The sequence below is a fragment of the Gopherus evgoodei genome, chromosome 1 (assembly GCF_007399415.2).
Source record: "Gopherus evgoodei ecotype Sinaloan lineage chromosome 1, rGopEvg1_v1.p, whole genome shotgun sequence".
NCBI lineage: Eukaryota > Metazoa > Chordata > Testudines > Testudinidae > Gopherus > Gopherus evgoodei.
In genome coordinates, this window is record NC_044322.1 from 328,114,589 (window position 1) to 328,133,319 (window position 18,731).

At 42.3% G+C, this 18,731-nt stretch overlaps 1 protein-coding gene across 1 annotated transcript; it reads right to left on the reverse strand.

Moving 5' to 3' along the window:
- Positions 1-306: 306 nt before the first annotated feature.
- SELENOO (selenoprotein O) lies at positions 307-18,422 on the reverse strand. Its single transcript, XM_030549205.1, has 9 exons — positions 17,840-18,422; positions 14,709-14,912; positions 13,492-13,672; positions 8,083-8,213; positions 7,369-7,649; positions 7,018-7,168; positions 4,970-5,155; positions 2,156-2,312; positions 307-1,724 (listed from the first exon to the last, which is right to left on the reverse strand). Exons 1-9 carry the CDS (start codon positions 18,418-18,420, stop codon positions 1,533-1,535), a joined length of 2,064 nt encoding a protein of 687 aa, XP_030405065.1. The 5' UTR covers positions 18,421-18,422; the 3' UTR covers positions 307-1,532.
- Positions 18,423-18,731: the final 309 nt, after the last annotated feature.

Below are 18,731 nucleotides of genomic sequence, written 5' to 3' on the forward strand. Positions count from 1 at the left end.
AGATACATAAGAATAGCCATATTGAGTCAGACCAAAGGTCCATCTTGCCTAGTATCCTGTCTTTCAATAGTGGCCAGTGCCAGGTGCTTCCAAGGGAATAAACAGAACAGGGCAATTATCAAGTAATCCATCCCTAGCTTCTGACAAGCAGAGGCTAGGGACACCATTCTGGCTAACAGCGACTGATGGACCTATCCTCCATGAATTTATCTAGCTCTTTTTTTGAACCATTATAGTCTTGGCCTTCAAAACATCCTCTGGCAAAAAGTTCCACAGGTTGACTGTGCACAGACATACTTCCTTTTGTATGACCAATCAGTGTTTATTTCGGACTCCCTGAATACTATTTTAATTAACAAGGAACAGTTTCACACTGCAGATATAACATTCACAGCTCTCTCTTTCACCTCAAACGTATTATCAGTATCCATCAAAATACAGAACCAAAACTGCATAAAGCCAACAAGAGGGGAAATAGAAGCATCATTTGTACATTCTCAGACATTATCACCCCAGATATTAGCAAATAAGAATACTAGAATGGCTGCTTTCAAAGTAACATTTCCAGAGACTGTGATGATGATGGATGGATTGAAGACTAAGTTACGCAAGCAGAAAATATGACTACAAAAGTCACACTGAATAATGTTGAACAAGTACACATCTGCCAGTTTAATGTAGAAGGGACTGTGTCAACAGCATAAATCATCATAGAAAATGAACGCTTATATTAAGTACTGGGTAGTTCATGTGGAACAAGCTAAGTTGGCAAAGTGATCCTGTTTAGTTCAACTGACTTACAAGCTGCAGTCAAGTATTTTAATAAGTGTGTCTGTGTTACACACAAACATGTTAAAGCTAAATATATTTCTGCTAGGACTTCTGAGTGCAAATTAGTCCCGCTCAATTCTGATTTCTATACTGTGTATTATAAAAAAAATTATACTCAGTTGCTTTTCCCCCCACCCCAGCCTGCAAAACAATTCTCTAAAAGACTGATGTTAATATGAAGGTTCACAAGAAATGAACTACTCAGTTAAAGGAATCATAGCTTCAGATAAGCAATGATAAGCTTACTCCTCCATTAAAGAGGATCATACATCCCTGCAGAGTAAAAGCATTAACCACATTTTGGGGATAAGTACTATTAATTCATCATCAGTCAAAAATATATCAGGATTTCTGATTTGTTATTTTTGTCTTCATATAAAAACAGTTACATTTGAATGTTCAAAGTTCACTGTGTGCCAACACCTAGACATCACTAATTACATTGTGGTGAGGAGAAAAAGTTGTTCAGCTCTCCAAACATTAATCTAACAAGGCACATGGACTGTTGATTGTTGTTGGTCCATTAAACCTATGATCCATGATTGTGTCAAAATAAGCATTGCTGCTGAAGTGTGGTTGCAGATACATCCAAATGAACTGTTTCTGTGACTTAACAGCACTTTGATTTTGCCTTGTTTGATTTTCCACTACTAAAGAAGCAACAGCATCTCTAGTTTATAATGAAAAATAAAACAAGGCCATTATGAAGATCACGTAACACAGAGTTCCGAAGCCCAGAGTGGAGGTTTACTGCTATATGGAAGTCTGCTGCTGGTCACAGGAGAACAAGTGGCAGCTGCTGCAACTGTTTCCTCTTCTTGATCTTCCTGTAGCTCAGTGAGATCTTCTGTCTCTGCAAATGGATTTTCCAAACGTTTCAAAACCTCTCTTACCTAGGGAGAAAGCCGCAACATTTTGTGGTAAGAAATTAAGAAGTAAAAACAATGGGACCCTTCGATGGGTTCGAAGGAATCTGAAAAACTGTATTTAATGGATAAGCAGCCTATGAAGAGCCACAAATGAAAAGTGAAACATGTGATACACTGACATAATCTAAACTGAAAATGGAGCTCTGCAATTATTTTATTGTCTATTGTAGCCTGCATGGAACTTGGTATAAGTAACAGCAATTGGGAGGCTTATATTATCCAAAATAAAGTACCTGAACACCTTTACATTAGCATCAATACTAGACATGTTAATTATATCTGCACACTGTAGTATTTAAACATAACGTTGAGCTAAATATGATAGAAAGTGATCACATTTTAAAACACCATTTGGCAAATAGGGTTTTAAGCAATGTTGAATGGTAATACTGTACCTCTGTGAAGTCTCCATTTTCAGCTGCTTCAATGGCATTCTGAGCAATGTAATTTCTCAAAATATATTTTGGATTGTTTGAATTCATAATCTTCACACGTTCAGCATTCCAGACATCAGCATTACTAACACTTTCTCTCTCTTTTTCTAATCTTACTCTGAGAATAAGCAAGAAGAAACAATTTAAGAATTTTGTTTGCTTCAAGATTCTGTTTTTAACATTTGGACTCATTTTCCTGAATTAGCAAGCGTAAATGGGAATTTCAAGATGAGAACATGGCCTACAGTCCTCCCTGTTGGTCTGGAAAGCTCAGCCATTTTTAAGTTTAATCTACAAAAACTCTACCTCCCACCTCAGTTAAGAACTAGTTTCACAGTCCATTAGATGCAGCAAATTGAAGTACAGCATGTGCTAAGTGGCAGGCACACACATTTCTCTTGAAGACTTCACATTTTTGAAAATATCATTGCTTATTTGAAGCCTTGACAGGTAAAACATGCCGTATAAGTCATCACATGAATGTTCCTGCACTTTAAGGAATCAACTCTGAAGCTTTTTTGTTCACTTTATTGTATATTTAAGTTTCTTGCATGATTACAATGGTAGAGACATGGGATACGGTCAAGAATCAGAGCTATGACTGATACTTATTCCTGCTACAATTCTCAGATGTAGTGAAGAGGGTCAGTCACAGGAAGCCAACTGTGACTGCCATCACAAGTTAAAGCAGGACTTTGCCTGCCCTAATTTACACTGCTGGTGTAATAGGCTTCTACACTATACCAAACCCACCAGCTCTGGGCCAGCCGATTCCTACCTTCACAGGAGAATTTATCTTAAAGTCTCTTGGCACTTCTATGAAGCACCAAGTGACTTAGGGGTGAAGAGAATGTGGGTCCCATTGTTTTGCTTTACCTTATGCACCCCACATCCTCTTCTAAATTCAAATACAATACATCTTGACAGTAAGAGTATTGAGTATCTTCAGTTGCTTTATTTATTGTGTGGATTTTTCCCTCAGGCGAAGTAGTATTAGATGGGTGAACTACCCTAAAGGTTGGAGAGCTCCAGTGTAAGTCATGTTTTGATAATATATTTACTAATGATCCAAACTAATACAATAAAGTTTAGGTATATGTTAGAATTGAAGTCAAAATACCCAATTGCATCCAAATGTCTGTATGTATGTGTACCAGTGCACCAAACTGGATTTAATACTAAATTAAGTTATGAAATTTCCAAGGAAAAATATTGAACATGTGAGTTTTATTCTAACTTTTGTAGCTTATTCACATTCTATTTTTTTTTTGGCATCAGCTACATCTGTTCTATGTTGTAAAGCTTTTGAGGCTGGGGCCAGGCTGTCTTCTATTTGTAGAGGGCTATGTACTGTTGCTCAGTATAGCAGAACCTCACAGATATGAACACCAGATTACCGACTGACTGGTCAACTGGACACCATGCAATTAGGCAACAACAGAGACAAAAAAAAACCTAACAAACATACCTCCCCCCCACCAGCGAATACTGTACTGTGCCTATATTGCATCTTAAAGGTAGGCACATCTGGGCTGCTTATCCTCACCTCCACCCCCTACTCACCACCAGATAGGAGGTGAAGATACTGAAGTTCACAGGCACAGCTGTTAGCCCCCGGGCAGGAGCAGCACTGAGGTCTGCACCGCTTTCCTGTAAGCCACGGGTGCTGGTTCCCCACATTCCCTCTGTGGTCAGGAGCGGGACAAATCTGCAAGCTCAGTCCCAGCCCGGGAAAGAAACTTCCTGAGCTTCTGCTGGAACCTGGCCTGGAGAATGAACGGCTGGAACTGGAGCCCAACCTCCTGCCTGCATGCTGCACTCTGGATGAGCAGCTCAATTTTAAAGGGCCACAGCCTGCACCATGTGCCCACTGATGCTGTGGTGCCCCAGGGTGCCTCACTCACCACCCTTGCAGTGAGGGGGCTAGAACCATCTGCCTATCCCCATCCCCACTTGCTGGGCAGCCACTTACAGATAGCAGATTACTCCTGGGGGAATTCTGTGCCACTGCGCATGCAGAATTTAATGTTGTGTGCACAGAATTTCCTACTTCTTCTTCCACAGAAATGGGCTGTAGAACTGCTGGCTGCCACTAGGGGCTACTGGACCTGGCAGAGCCCAGTTTGCAAATAAAAGATGCTGCTGGGGGTGGTGGGGAGGAAGAGGAGCTGGAGGGTTGAGGGCAGCTGCAGTTCTTCACATGCCCAGAAGGAAGGAGGCAGTGTGCAGGAAACTCCACTCAAGCCCAGGACCCAGCATCAGGCTGTTTCCCTCTTCGAAGCCCTGGGCTCTCTGGGAGTAGGATGTGTGGGTGTCTGGGCTGGGACAGGGACCGCAGGGCTCTGAGGGGGAGGGGGCAGAAAAACAGGAGTTTATTTAACTCCCTACTCCTAGGGGAATTTTTGTGTGTGTCAGACATAGTTGCTGACAGGTATTTTGAAATAAAATTACCAAAATAATTGAAACTGACCTGATTATATAGCGTTATTTTGACAAATAAAATATGCAGAATTTTTAAATATTGTGTGCAGAATTTTTTATTTTTCGTTGCAGAATTCCCCAAGGAGTAGGAGGTGAAGATGTTGAAGTTCACAGGCAAAGCTGTTAGCCCCTGCTCTGAGCAGTCCTCCCTGAGGAGCATCCCGGAACCTCTTGTGCAGTTATGAACATTTCAGAGTTACAGTCAACCTCCATTCCCAAGGCATCCGTAACCCAGAGGTTCTACTGTAGATATGACAGCACAAATGTATTGCAGCCAATATTTAATAATCTCACCTGTATTTCTGCAACCATTCTTTCCAGTGTCTTTTATTTTTACTCAGTAAGTCAGCTGCTGTTAATTGCTGCAGTTTAGAAAACTGTTCTATGCGTTCTAATTCTTTATTTATATTAGCTTTTGTTCCAATTAATGCAAACAGTTGAGGATTAGACTGAGCCAACATAAGCATCATGGAAAGTTGTCTGCAGGGAAGAGGAAAATTATATCAGACATTAAACTCACAGTAACAGGCAAGGACTGGCTTTTTGTCGCCAGATTACTTTAGCAAGCAAGCAAAGTAACCTTGTTTTTTGTCAGCAAAGCTAAATACCCTGTATCCTATGATAAAGGCTACATCTTATTATGCAAAAGTATATTAATTTTACTGTTATCTCCCTCCTCCTATTTGTTTAATCCACTTCTTGTGTTGTATCAAAACTAGACTGTAAGGCTAAGAATTCACAGCCATCTAGGGGATTTAGATGCACAATTCCCCCTGAGATTAATGAGTTGTGTTTCTAAATGCCCTAGAGAGCTTTGAAAATTGCAGCCTCGTGTTTGTGAAGTGCCAAGCATAATGGGATTTCACTTTTACTTGGGGGACCCTAAGTACTACTGTAATACAAACAACATAGTGTCATAGAAAAGGAAGCAAAAACACTTAATGCGATTTATTCATTACTTCTGCTCCTCTGTATAAAGTCTGACCAGGGCGGCTTCAGGCCCCAGCACGCCAAGCGCGTCCTTGGGACAGCAAGCCACGGGGGGGGGGGCTCTGCCAGCACCGTGACGGTGGCAGGCAGGCTGCCCTTGGTGGCTTGCCTATGGAGGGTCTGCTGGTCCCGCGGCTTTGGCGGGCCTCCCGCAGGCATGCCTGCAGGAGGTCCGCCGAAGCCGCAGGACCAGCAGACCCTCCACAGGCATGCCTGCGGGAGGCAGCCTGCCTGCTGTGCTTGGGGCAGCAGAATTCCTAGAGCTGCCTCTGAGTCTGACTATAGTATCCCAAAAGGACTAACTCGTGTATAATCAACAGATTTAATCCTTATTACAAGATTTATGTTTAGGCTCCAGGTTTGGTCTACACTGAAATCATAATCTAGTAATATCAACTGGCTTCTTAAGTATTAATTTCCTCCTTTTTCAATTTACCACATCATTGCTGGAACTCAAGTGCCCATCTATTCCAAGGTGATAAACAACCACCAGTATCTCGATGTGACATCAGAAATGTGTGATCATTCCTACTGCTCTGAGCAGAGCTTAATTAACAGACAGACACTTTTATTCACATTGACAATTCTGAGAAAAAGATAAATGTAATTATGTTGGCTTCTGCAGCACCAGGCACACAAAATGTCTGCCAAACATGGAAACAATTAATAGATCATAGAAAAATATATATAAAATCTTTCATACTAGAAATAATGGAGAACACCAAGGGGCAGTTTCACTAGAATGCTCTTTCTACTTTCCACTGTTTCTGTGATGCAAAGCAGCTGTAATCCTGATGTAATTGGCCACCTGAGTCAGGTTTACAGCGGCTCTGCATTGCTGGATAGTGTAGAGCAGCTGGAGTGTACCAGTGAATCTGGCCCTAAAGATGGAAACTGAGTAGTTCTGAGGATTTGTAACAGTATACAGAGCATCTAATATATTTTATCTGTATTTAGCACAGTGATTGAAAGATACTGCTATCTCTGAGCTTGTTAACAGTACATGTGAAAGGGGTTTTGGTGATTTAAATCCAGTTTTTAGTGAATTGTGTCGTTATCACTAAACTACCAAATTTGACACACTCATTAGCTTATTCATCAGAGAAGCCAAATGTGGAAAAAGACAACTAGTCTCTCAAGCCAGGGTTAGAATGTCCTGACAGGGTAACACAGGAAAACTTGCACTGCTGCTGATCTTATATTCCTGGTCTGTGGATCGTCAGACTGTTACTCCAGCACCTTTAATGATCACTAAACTCATTTAAACATGAAAAAGCATATAAAAACAGCTATATATTGATAGTATGCCTGAAAACACGCTTCAAAATTGTCATTGTTTACTTCAATCGTACCTTGGATCCATCTGAGGCCTGAAAGCAACTTTTAGTTCTTCCATGGAAGCACACTGCATGGCAATCTTTTCCAGGAAATCTTCCAATTTTAGAGGATCCAAATTGCCCAAGAAAGAGCTTAGCAAACGGAATGTATTTGTAAAGTCTCCACCTGAACACAAGATTTTATTGTTCAGATATAGTCTAATTTAACTTCAACTTAAAGTTTATAGTCTAATTTATTTCTATTAGATACATCCAACTTTTTGAAGGAACGTTCATTTGTGGTCAGTGGAATATGATTCTCTGATCAGTTATTTTTCTAATGTGGGAAACAAGACAACCAAGTTATGTCCTGTTTTCATCACTAACCTGTGAGATGCATAGTTTCTAGAAGTTCAGACACCAATTTATCATCATCTTCTAATTCCAAATGAATGAGACCTAGCTTCTTCCTCATCTTCTGCAAATAATGCCTCTCAAATTCTGCATCATACTCCTCTTTGAGAATGAGTTCACTGATCTCCAAGGGCAGTTCTGGGACTAAAGCTTCGGCAAGCTTCCCTAGATTCCACTTGCAGATCTCCGGCTGTTTGTTATAAGCATAGCGCCCTGCATTATCTGAACCATTGCAAATGTGTTCTGGGTCATATCTACAGATAAAGAAGAAATGGTTAACAGTCTTCTTCTAGTTCAATGAGAATGACTACTGTGTTAGATCCTTTAGGAGACTAGAAAGTGCAAGAAGGAAGAGTGCTTTTACTTCTGACATTCCTCCAAAACTATGAATCTAAGCATGCGCTTGCATTGCCTTTCCTTAGAGTAAACCCAAGACCTTTCAAAGAAAAGAACCATACTAGAAAGTTATACATATACAGATGTGACAACTACAGAAGGTTAAAAATGGTTATGTCAAGGAATACAAACCATTAGGGCTAACGTAATTGGACTTGCCACATATAAGGCGTAATAAAGTCCACTTAGGAGGATGTTGAAAAGGAATGAAAACAATCAGGAAAAGCATGAGGATTATTTTGCACAGCAAAACACACAATTGTACATTTCAGGTAATTAAACTATACTGACCTGTCCATAAACCCAAAAGGGCCATAGTCAATAGTAAGTCCTACTATGCTCATATTATCTGTATTCAGCACACCATGGCAAAACCCAACACATTGCCATTCAGCAACCATCCTTGCTGTCCGCTTTGTTACCTAAGAAACAAACACTTCAACTTTGATTACGACTTAGACATTTCTATATATTTCAAGGGATCTATCATTTTAACCTAAACTGTGTTATTTTACAAGATACGACTGCATTATACTGTAGGGCTTGAAATTCAGGGGGGGGAAAAGCTACCTTCACAGAAGTATGGCCTCCTGCTCCACTAACCTAGTTACCTCCCCAAAAGCAAACAGTGATTTATCCCAAGTCCCAAGTCCCAGCAGCAACAACATTTTATCAGCATCTCCCCCAAACTAAAAGTCTGCTCCTACTGAAATAAATATCAATAAATAAAATTCATATTGACTTCAATGGAAGCAGGATCTGGCCCTCAGGATGTATAAACAAAATAAGTTTCATTAGTCTAAATGCTGTGTGTCTGTTTTCTTCATTCATTATGACTATTTTCCACTCCCCCTTTTTTCCCCATGCCATTTTCTTTCCTACTACATCTATCTTAATTGACAAGCCAGCCCCATACAACTTGGCCCTGTGAGTCACAATGGCTCCCTTACTGCAGCCTGCCAGTGAATTTGTTAATGGTGAGCTGGAAGAAGTGGGAACCAGAGAACAGGAGGAAAAAAAAAACAAAAAAAACAAAAAACAGATGCTTCCCTTGTTCTTTCACACCTAGCCTCTTGCAATTACTAGCACATGATGAAACTAAGGGCACCTGTCCAAGAATCACAAAGAGGGCTTCTAACAAAAGGTCAGAAACACTAGACTACGGAAACCCCTTTTAGCTAAAAATGATCCAAATTGAACAAACCTTCATCATTCCAGTCTCTGCAACAAATATCTCCTGTTGCCCACTTCTAATTCCAGAACCAGAGCTATATGATTTCCCCGTAAGAGGAAGTGCACGTTTTGGGGGGAGGGGGAATAAAACTTACAAAGATTTAAAAAAACGAAGAAGTGTTATACAAGGATCTTCAGTGTTAGACTTTTTGGTAGGGGAATATCACATTCCTTAACTACGCTAAGGAAACAATAAAGATCCAAAGCTAAGCAAAAAAGTCAGGAAATGCCAAAATTGAAGTTTCACGTACAAGCTGAACTCTTCCTCGTTGTATCCATGCATTACAACAGTTCTGTAATTACTTTTCCATAGTATTGTTTCTGCAGTGAACAAGTTAGATGAGGTATAGTGCATAGAGAAAGGGATGCAATATTTTTAAATAACATCAATTTCTTCATTTCAGTACTATTTGCCAACCAAAATGAAGTCTGTTCCAAGAAAATGAAGTCATTTTCACTTTTAAAATAAAACTAATTTGTAAATCTATTACTGAACTGCTATCAATATAAAAATCACATGACAGGAACTATGATTTTCAAATTTCAAAACTTCCTATCCTTCCTTCTAGAGCTGTCTAAGGTAGCAAAAGTGTTTTTATAACAGGAAAGCCATCTTTACACAACCTTCATTCTCAAAAATGGCAGAACCGTCTTTGCTTAAACTTTCATCAAAATCAACCAACAGGGGCAGAGATAAAGCCTGGAAAAATTTCAGCCCCAGGGAACAAAGTTCCAAGAAATTAGAGAAACAAAAAGAAGGGTTTAGAACGCCAACATTTTGGAAACTTTAACTTTATGCATTCCCCTCACCACCATTTTCCAGGTTCCTCGCTGGCCTGCATTATAATGCTTTCAAGCAAAACACTTTATATGGGTTCCACACTGCTCAGAAGGGCGGTAAAAAGCCATATGACACAAGATACTCCAAGTAGCTACATGTGCACAGAACTGATTAGTAATACGCTATAAACAAGTGCAAGTCGCCACACTCTGCGCTATGGCTCTATGCCAGAGAGATGAGATACCACCACAGAGTAAAATGAAGCATAAAGATGAGATCCAGAGTACTGAAAACAAAAGCCCCCATAATAATGATAAAGAAATGTGAACTGTACGATGTCACTGCATAATATGATTTGTTATTCTAGCAAAGTTCTGTTTTTTTTAAACTGCCAATTAAAAGTCTGTAATACAGTTAAAACATGGATCATTCCCAGAGAAGCATCTGCTGATTAGAATGAGATTGTCTGTGTTCTAGCTTCATTTAACACTTCTGTCCATCACCAATTTCTCTCCTGCACTCTCAATGACTCCTCTGCTTAGACCAGGCAGTGTAGAGGAGGAAGCTGGCTCATTTGAATCTGGAGGGTACAAGAGATGAACCTGGAGGGGGAAGACAGGAGAAGTTTGTGAAAAGAAGTTGGGGGGAGGCAGATGAAACTGTCAGGAAGATGGGGAGGAGGTAAATAGGGACATAGGGTATATGTGAGGCGGGAGAATGGGTGGAGTCAGGTGGGAAAGCATGTGGGGGAAACTGGGAGCCAGCAGATGGGAGCATGAAACAGTCTGGATGAAGAGCAAGGTGGTGGAAACAGGGACTGGCTAGGCAAGTTCACTGGCATTTGTGGTGGGAGCCAGGAGGAGTGAGACTAGGATTTATTAAGTCAGCAGGGACAAGATGTTTAAGGAGTGGAGACTGGGATGAGGAGACTGGGATGGAAATAGTTAGGACTGGGACAGTGACAGGTTGGAGAGAATGGGATGGGGTCAAGTTCGGGTGGATTGGGCATAGAGTCTGTGCCCACTTGAACTCAATCCCCTCCAGAGCCTGGAATGTAACCCAAGATTCCTAAGCCTCAGTGTTCCTAGGCTGTCACCACATATCTAAGAAACCCATTGGCAAAGTGCCCTCTCTACTGTGCCTTCTCCACAGAAACGATGACAACCTATTACTGCTACCATATATTCTATTAGCTCAAGCAACAGAGGTCTGTTGGGAATCAAGCAGTTGCAACCCTGCTGATGATATAGGTGTCTATGATGGCATGTGATGGAATTTGTGTTTTCACTTTGCTTTTTTAAAAACCCAGGAAATAAAACACAAAAACCAAGTTAAAAGACGATTAAGACTGCAAAGTCACACACACAGAATTCAGGAAATGCCAGAATTAAAGTTGCCTATGCAATTTGAATTTGGCACCCATGTGCAGATTCATTATAATTCAGTCTTTAATTACACAACCCCATACTGTTTTTCCCACACAAGGTCCCTACCTCATTCAGGACACAGGATGGACCTACTCTAGGGATGAACTACAGTTGTGTAGCAAAGGAAACTCTTTTGTATGAGCCTTGCTTCATTTGTGCAGAAGTAGGAAGATGTGCAGTGAACGAGGAAGGGGACTGCAGGGAGAGAAAGGACAGTCATGGGCAAGGGCTGCCCTGGAGAACTGGATTTATAAATGTCTAGGCAACAGAGTCCCTGGCATCATATAGGAAAGTCACTTAAAACTTTTCATAGGGGTCACACTAACTGTTCCTCGGTGCTGAGCATTCACAACTGCAACTGAAGTCAGTAAGAGATGTGCTATATAATACCAAGTACTCTGAAAAATCAGCTCATAGGCATCTCAAACTGAGTACCCAAAAGGAGTGAACTTTTAACCTTAGTTCCTATGCCTCAGTCCCCCATCTGTAAATTGGGGATAATTATACTCCCCCATCTCACAGGTGTGTTGTGAATATAAATTAATGTTTGTGAAGCATTCAGATACAATAATGATTAAAGCCATAGAAAAATCCATGAGGAAATAATTCTGTTTTCAAAGCAAGGTTCGAATAGTGTGCAGCTAATAAGGCCTGGGGCCACACATTAATTGAAAAAATGATGAGACAAAATACTGAATAGCAGTCAACAAGAGAGCACCATCCATCCTGTGCACTGAATGAGACAGGAGTCCTGTGGAAAAATAGTATGTGATCACGTAACTGAAGATCATCATAATGTGTGTGCACAAAGAGGCCAAATTAAGCTTGCATAGGCAACCCAAATTCTGGAATTTTATAACTTGAGAACCTGACTTGCAACCTTAATGTTTTAATGTAGTTTTAATGTAGTTTTTTTGAGTGCAATATTATATATAAAATGACTAAGACCATAATAATTAGCAGGTGGGCCAGAGGTAGACCTACTACCTCAAACTAGTTTAAAACTTTTTCGACTAGATTTAAAGTCAACTGTCTAAGGCTTAAGACAGGACAAGAATCAATGATTAACCCAGTAGGGAAACAAAAATCAATTTGAGCGATTTTGTCAGAACACAGTTCTGTTTGTAGCATTTACAAAAATTATTCTAAAATAGCATTTTTTTTGTTCATTTTAAGCTTCCTAAAGTAGCTGCTGGCTAGTTCCTGATAACCTTGACAGCTCTAACAAAGTCTTCTGGAGTACTGAACTAGGTATCAAGTGAAATGACTTGTTTTGTTTTACTGGCAAATTCCTCTTCTTTCACAAACACCTCATGTTGCATCATGTGGTTGGGCTAAGACTTTTCATTCTTCCTTTAAGAAAATCAGAAAAGCCCAGAAGGCAAGTCCTATGCTGCTTTCCAGTTTCCCAACTTAGGTATAGTATTTAAATTGATGTACTGGACAGAGCCCCAGAAAACACATAATATTGGAATGTACAATTACTGAAATAGAAACAGAAGCATTTCATCTTCCCTAACCCCTTATTTTGCTCATCGAAATAAAGGAAGATACACTTATTTCCACCACCTTACAAACAACTAAGGAAACTGTGTGAAAAGTGGTGTTAACACAATATCAGTGTTTTGATGTATAAGCACACAACAGTCAGGAAATTTAAAATTATAATTCCCACAATAACTTCAGCTCATCAACATTACATATTTCTATTAAGGCATAAATTTAGCAGTATATTATTTTATATTATATATATATATATAAATATACACACACACACACACACACACATATATACACACACACACACACCCCTACATGTCTGCTAACAGCTCAAGTAATGATTATTGAGAAAACCATAATTGAATGTTCTGACTTTTGAGCATTTAAATTGTGAACCTTTAATTTACATTCTTCTCAGTCAACATCCTTTTTTCCCACCCATTACAAAATGAGAAGAGACTCTTTTTACATTTTAACTCATTACCTCATCATCAGCCAATCAGGGCCTAGAACTCCCCAACATTCTGATGCACTCAATCTATTATGCATAGTCTTTTACAGCTCTTCAAAAGCCAGAGGAAACTTGATTTGCTGGTGAGGAGGTAACTAATCTCTTAGGTACATTTCAATATATAGTTCTATCGGAAATGTTTTCTCTAAAAAAATCAAAAAGTTAACACCCCATATTCCTCACAAGATGAAGTTCTTGTAACCAACTTCTACAAATACTATGAAAGGAAACAATTATCAGCCTCATACCTCTCTGAAGAAAGCAGCATTCCTCTGAACACTGTTGTCAGAATAAGCCTGCTGGATTTCTGGATAGAAAGTGCTGATCACATAATTAAGCATCTGTATTCGAATATCATTTCTGTTAACACTGGGACCTTTGCGTCCTGTGTATTCATCTGTAGGTTTAAAAATCTCAAAAGATCCAAACCTGTTTTAAAATAATTAAGACACTTCTTATTTATATTACAGCAATAAGAAACTACCATAGTATCATCTCCTTAAATTTAGGCCCGTCCTGCACGACAGAGATCATCAAAACAACGGAGCCCCACTGAAGCGCCACACTGCAAATGTGTGCATCCATGTGCTGCCAATTGAAGGATCAGGGGCCTTAGTGAGCATTAATAGCTAATTCTTAACAGCGCCTTAAAAATATTCAGCAGAAGACAATGATTATATGGCGAACCAATTTTAAAAAGTAATAGCAAACTAAAATAAAATACTGCCTATACAAATGAAAGCCATCTTGCAAAAAATTGGAAAAGAGATTTTCCAAGCTTTATATATTTCCTACTCCTCAGCCTTTCATTAGGAATTTGTTACTTTGCAATGGGCCACAGATCTTCCATAGAGTCCTAATATGGCTTCAAGCAGGAGCTACCATCCATCTCTAATACACCTCTACCTCGATATAATGCTGTCCTCGGGAGCCAACAAATCTTACTGCGTTATAGGTGAAACCGCGTTATATTGAACTTGATTTGATCCGCCGGAGTGCGCAGCTCCCGCCCCCACCCGGAGCGCTGCTTTACCGCGTTATATCCGAATTCGTGTTATATTGGGTGGCATTATATCAGGGTAGAGGTGTATGTAGAGTCACATTTATCACAATCTAGATTTTGTCAATTTTATTCCTTATCCTAAAACCCTAAATTAAGTGGCCTTTAAAACAGTTCTCTCCCACATAATAGCTACCCACCAGCATCAGGAGTATCATAAAGAAGGCTTTTCTTTACCAGGACTTGAAAATAATTTTTTAAAAATGCATGTAGCTTAAAAAATTCGACAAAGATGCTGGTGCATCCCATCTACTGGATGGAAAACACAGTTCCACCAGTCTAGCACTGAAGAACTAAAATCCCAGAATGAGACTCATACATAGATGGTCTTGTTAGAGAAATAGTGTATTCCAAGCAGGATGCTGGTTTTAACAAGAAAAAAATTGAAAACAGGCTTCTCTTTACCTTATAAACGTGGAAGCTATTCTCAGGACAATTGTACATCTTTCATTTTTTGGATTTCCATCATAGAATATGTCCCGAACAACTTTTGAATCAGATGTTACACACGTTCCAGCCCTTGTTGTAGGTATACCTAGATGAAACATGACCTCACTACACAGGAATTCTCTTATACTTGACCGCAGGACCTTTCGACCATCAGCTTGTCTATAAACCAAAACAGTAATACTACTTAGCTCTTGTGTAACACTTCTCATTCCTACATCTCAGAACACTTTACAAAAGCAGGGTATCATGACCCCCATGTTCTAGGTGGAGAAATGAAGGCCCAAAAGGCAAGTGACTTGTCCAAAGTCGCCCAACATCTTCTAGCATTACACATTGTAAATAAAAACTATCTCCTTAATGGTTACATTTATTTTTGGTATTAATACTACATTCATAGTAGAAATAAAGTTAACATATCTAGCCTCCTTCCCAATCATCTCTTCTGCACACTCCTTAAGCTTATCCAATATTTAAATTCTGTAAAACACATTGTTAATGGAACACACGGGCCAGCAGAATTGTTCCCACCATTTTTAAATTTTAATAAAGAGTTTTTTAAACATATAGTCTTCTGCAAAGGAGCTAAAAATCAATGACTCAGTCTGTGCAGGTAATCCACTCTAGCACCTTTTGACTTGTTTACCTATTGTTTCCCCCCAATTTCTATGACTAAAGCTCCACATTAATGCAAACAACTTGCTGGCAGCTACCAGTATTTTAACTACCAGGAGAAGATCCTGGCTAAGCTTAGTTAAACAATACAGCAGAAAAAAAATTGGTGGCCGTTACACACTAGCACCCCCACCACTGTTATCAAAGCTCTGGCAATAACAAAGGTGGAAAATTTGAGGGAGAATGTCTACTGGGGAAGGAAAGAAACAACAAATGCAAAGTGCAGGAAATATAACTAGTTTCATCCTTCACACTAAAATATCTTTATTTTCGTCTCATCTTTTTTGTACCACTTCTTAACTTTATCTTTTTAAACCAAACATTATGATTGCTGTAGGGATGATGAAATATCAGGGTTAAGAGTAGGGCCCTACCAAATTCACAGTCCATTTTGGTCAATTTCACGGTCATAGGATTTTTTAAAAAAACCATTAATTTCATTTAAATCTGAAATTTCATGATGTTGTAAGTGTAGGGGCCTGACCCAAGAGGAGTTGTGGGGGGGGGTCACAAGGTTATTGTGTATGCGTGTGGGGGGGGGAGGGTGGCGCTGTGGCACTGCTACCCTTACTTTTGTGCTGCTGCAGACAGCAGCACTGCCTTCAAAGCTGGCCAGCTAGACAGCAGTGACTGCTGGCCGGGATCCCAACTCCGAAGGCAACAGTGCCACCAGCAGCAATGCAAAAGTAAGGATGGCATGGTATGGTACTGCCACCCTTACTGCTGCCTGCAGAGGTGGGCCCTCTGTCAGCAGCTGCCACTCTTTGGCCGCCCAGCTCTGAAGGCAGCAGCACAGAAGTAAGGGTGGCAATACCATATCATCTTTCTGCACTGCTGCTGATGGGGCACCACCTTCAGAGCTGGGCGCCTGGCCAACAAATGACGCTCTCCTGCCATCTAGCTCTGGTCAGTGCAGAAGTAAAGGTGGCAATACTGTTACCTACCCCTGCCTCCAAACAACCTTGCAACCGCCCTACAAATTCCTTTGGGGTCAGGACCCCCAATTTGAGAAACATTGGTCTCACCCATGAAATCTGTATAATATAAAGTAAAAGCACACAGACCAGATTTCACAGGCGGAGACCACATTTCACAGTCTGAAGTGTTTTTCATGGCTGTGAATTTGGTAGGGCTCTAGTTAAGAGGTGAACATTACAGGGTCTGTACCTTAAAATGTGGTCCATAACATGAAACAAATTGAGAATCATTGACAATGTAATTAGACAACTATTCATGGCTGATTGAGGTGCAAAGAAAACATCTTTTCTTGAAGTTGCTTTCTAAATTATTACTTAGTGAGCATGTGGATGCACAAAAATATTTCTCTCTGCTAAGCTAGTATTACACCAAGTTTAGTAAAGAGTGCATTGGAATCATTCTTTCAGGAGTTTACTTGACAGGAGACTGCTAGATAACTGACTTTGTAAAATAGAGGCTGTGAAACAGTAAGATTATGACAAGAGCTATACACAGATTAAATAATTTGTGTGTGGGAAATCATATGTTGACTGGTTAACTGGCATTGGCCCACAACAGGCCTGCCAAATATATACTGAAGATTTAATTTATAATGGGATTTACAAACAAAAATCACACTCAGAGATTTGGCATACAGAATTCTTTAGGTATGATTGTGGTCACTGAGTTGTCTACAACCTACTCAACGATTTTTTATTTATTCCCTGAATTCCCCCCCCCTTTTTTTTTTTTTTGAATAAAGTGGAAGATATTTAGTTGTTGGCTCAGTCCTTTCATAGAGGTCTGGACTACACTAACTTCTCTAGGGACTCTCTCACCAAGGCAGCTCTACTCATGAGCACACTAGTTAGACAGGGCCATAGGGTACCGGGAGACCCATTAAACCCATTCTCAACCCTCCCATTACCAGAATGGGCCAACAATGCAGCCATTTAATCTCTCTCTACATGCACCATCAAATACTCCACTGACAACTTGATGGGGCAGCGGAGGGAGAACGTGAGTGCCCAGTCTATGCTACCACGCACCCCCAGCTGCCACCAAACGTGTCCTGGGCATTAGCAAGGCATTTCCCAGTGGCAGGCAAAGGCTTCTGGGCTGGGGACACTGTGGTCAGTACAAAACACATGGCGGGACGGGCTCTCAAAGGGTGAAGTGACTCAGGCTAGACTGGGGTGGGGGGGATGGCAGAAGCCTAAAGCTCCTGCGCCGAACTCCCCCCCGCCAGTTGCAACAGCCCCTGGCAGCATCTCCGAGGCGGGACCTAGGGGGCTCAAGGGCACTAGAGCAAGGGGCCAAGTGGGAGGGGAACCCACAAGCTCCAGGGGACTGCGGCCTGCAGCTGGCCCCACGGACGGGTGCAGCGCCCCCGCCAGCCCCGTCCGGCAGAGGAGCAGGACTCACCCGCCCCCGGGCGCCTCCCCGCGAGCGGTTACCGGGAGAAGGGGGTGAGCCCGGCCCCCTTGAGCTGGATCTCCCAGCGCTCCCCCCGCGGGCTCAGCACCTCGCCCAGGTACATGGCCGCGCCGTCGCCCAGCTGCCCGGCGAAGCTGCCAAACTGGTGCCCGCAGTAGCAGTGCGCGGCGGGCTCCGCGCCGGGTAGCAGCCGGTTCCCGCTGAAGTACAGCGCGGCCTCGGCCTCCAGCTCCTCCAGCGCCCCGGCCGCGGGGGGCTCCAGGCCCAGCAGCGCCAAGGCGGGCAGCGACATGGCCACCAGCCGCGGGCTCTGCACCGGGCTGGGCCGCACCCGCGAGAAGCAGGCGCCGGGCACCTGCCGCGGCACGTTCTCCTCGGACGGGTCCAGCGGCAGCGAGCGCAGCGCCCGGTTATCGAAGCGCAGCGCCCCGAGCCAGCCCGCAGCCGCCCGCGGGGCTGCGCTGGGGCCCGGGCTCTCCGGCCGGGCAGCGAGGGGCGGGGGCTCCTGCATGGCGCCGCTGCAGCAGCCGGGAGGGCACAGGCCGCGCGGTACCGGAGCGGGCAGGAAGAAGCTGCGCCCACTCCGCAGCACCGCGGCCATTCACCCACCGGGCCCGGGGGGGCACAGCAACCCCCGCCCCTACCACGGACAAGATTGTGATGTCACGCCCACCGCCTTATCACAGGGCGAGCTTCCTCCGAGGCCCACCACGCCATCCTATCACGGGGCGAACAGCCCCTAAGGTCCCCGCCCACCTCCCTGTCCTATCAGGGCGCGCTGCCGCCAAGGCCCCGCCTGCCACCCCATGCCCGGGGCGGTGCCCTTCCCCCGCTTCCCAGTCACAGGGCAAGGTCATATCAAGGCCCCGCCCCTCCCCGTTGGCCTCGCCCTTTCGCTATGATCGCTGGGTC